The sequence below is a fragment of the Eimeria mitis genome, genomic scaffold (genome assembly GCF_000499745.2).
Source record: "Eimeria mitis Houghton genomic scaffold, Emh_scaff1704, whole genome shotgun sequence".
Taxonomy (NCBI): Eukaryota; Apicomplexa; class Conoidasida; order Eucoccidiorida; family Eimeriidae; genus Eimeria; species Eimeria mitis.
The window spans coordinates 5,968-6,425 of NW_013570020.1; the positions used below are offsets into that span (position 1 = coordinate 5,968).

At 59.4% G+C, this 458-nt stretch overlaps 1 protein-coding gene across 1 annotated transcript in view; it reads left to right on the forward strand.

Moving 5' to 3' along the window:
• Positions 1–29: 29 nt before the first annotated feature.
• EMH_0042150 (uncharacterized protein) overlaps positions 30–458 on the forward strand; it is a gene marked incomplete at both ends in the record, with an annotated part of 5,004 nt that continues 4,575 nt past the window's right edge. The window contains one exon of the mRNA XM_013495706.1: positions 30–38. Within this exon, the coding sequence (XP_013351160.1) occupies positions 30–38 (9 nt within the window). The remainder of the gene's footprint in view (positions 39–458) is intronic.

Sequence of the window (458 nt, forward strand, 5' to 3'; positions counted from 1 at the left end):
GCAGCAACTGCTGCAGCAAAAGCACAAAGATGAGAGAGGTAAGGAGACAGAACACTCAACAGCAGACAGACAAACACAGGATGCTGGTGCTGCTGCTGCTGCTCTTCCTGCCTTTGCTGCAGCAGCAGCAGCAACAGCAGCAGCAGCAGCAGCAGCGGCAGCTAGCAAACGAACTGGTAGACAGGCGCAGCAGCAACAGCAGCAGCAGCAGATGGCTGCTGCTGCCGTTCCTACTGGCGCTGCTGCCGTCGTTGCTGCTGGAGACACACCCTGCTGCTGCTGCTGCTGCTGCTGCTGCAGCAGCTGCTGCTGCTGCTGCTGCTGCTGCTGGCGGTGCAGCGGGCAGAGCCCGTACTGCAGCAATCCATACCAACCAGCAGCAGCAGCAGCAGCAGCAGCAGCAGTTGTGCTGCTGCAGCAACAGCAGCAGCAACAAATATATCAAAGGGAAGCGGGAG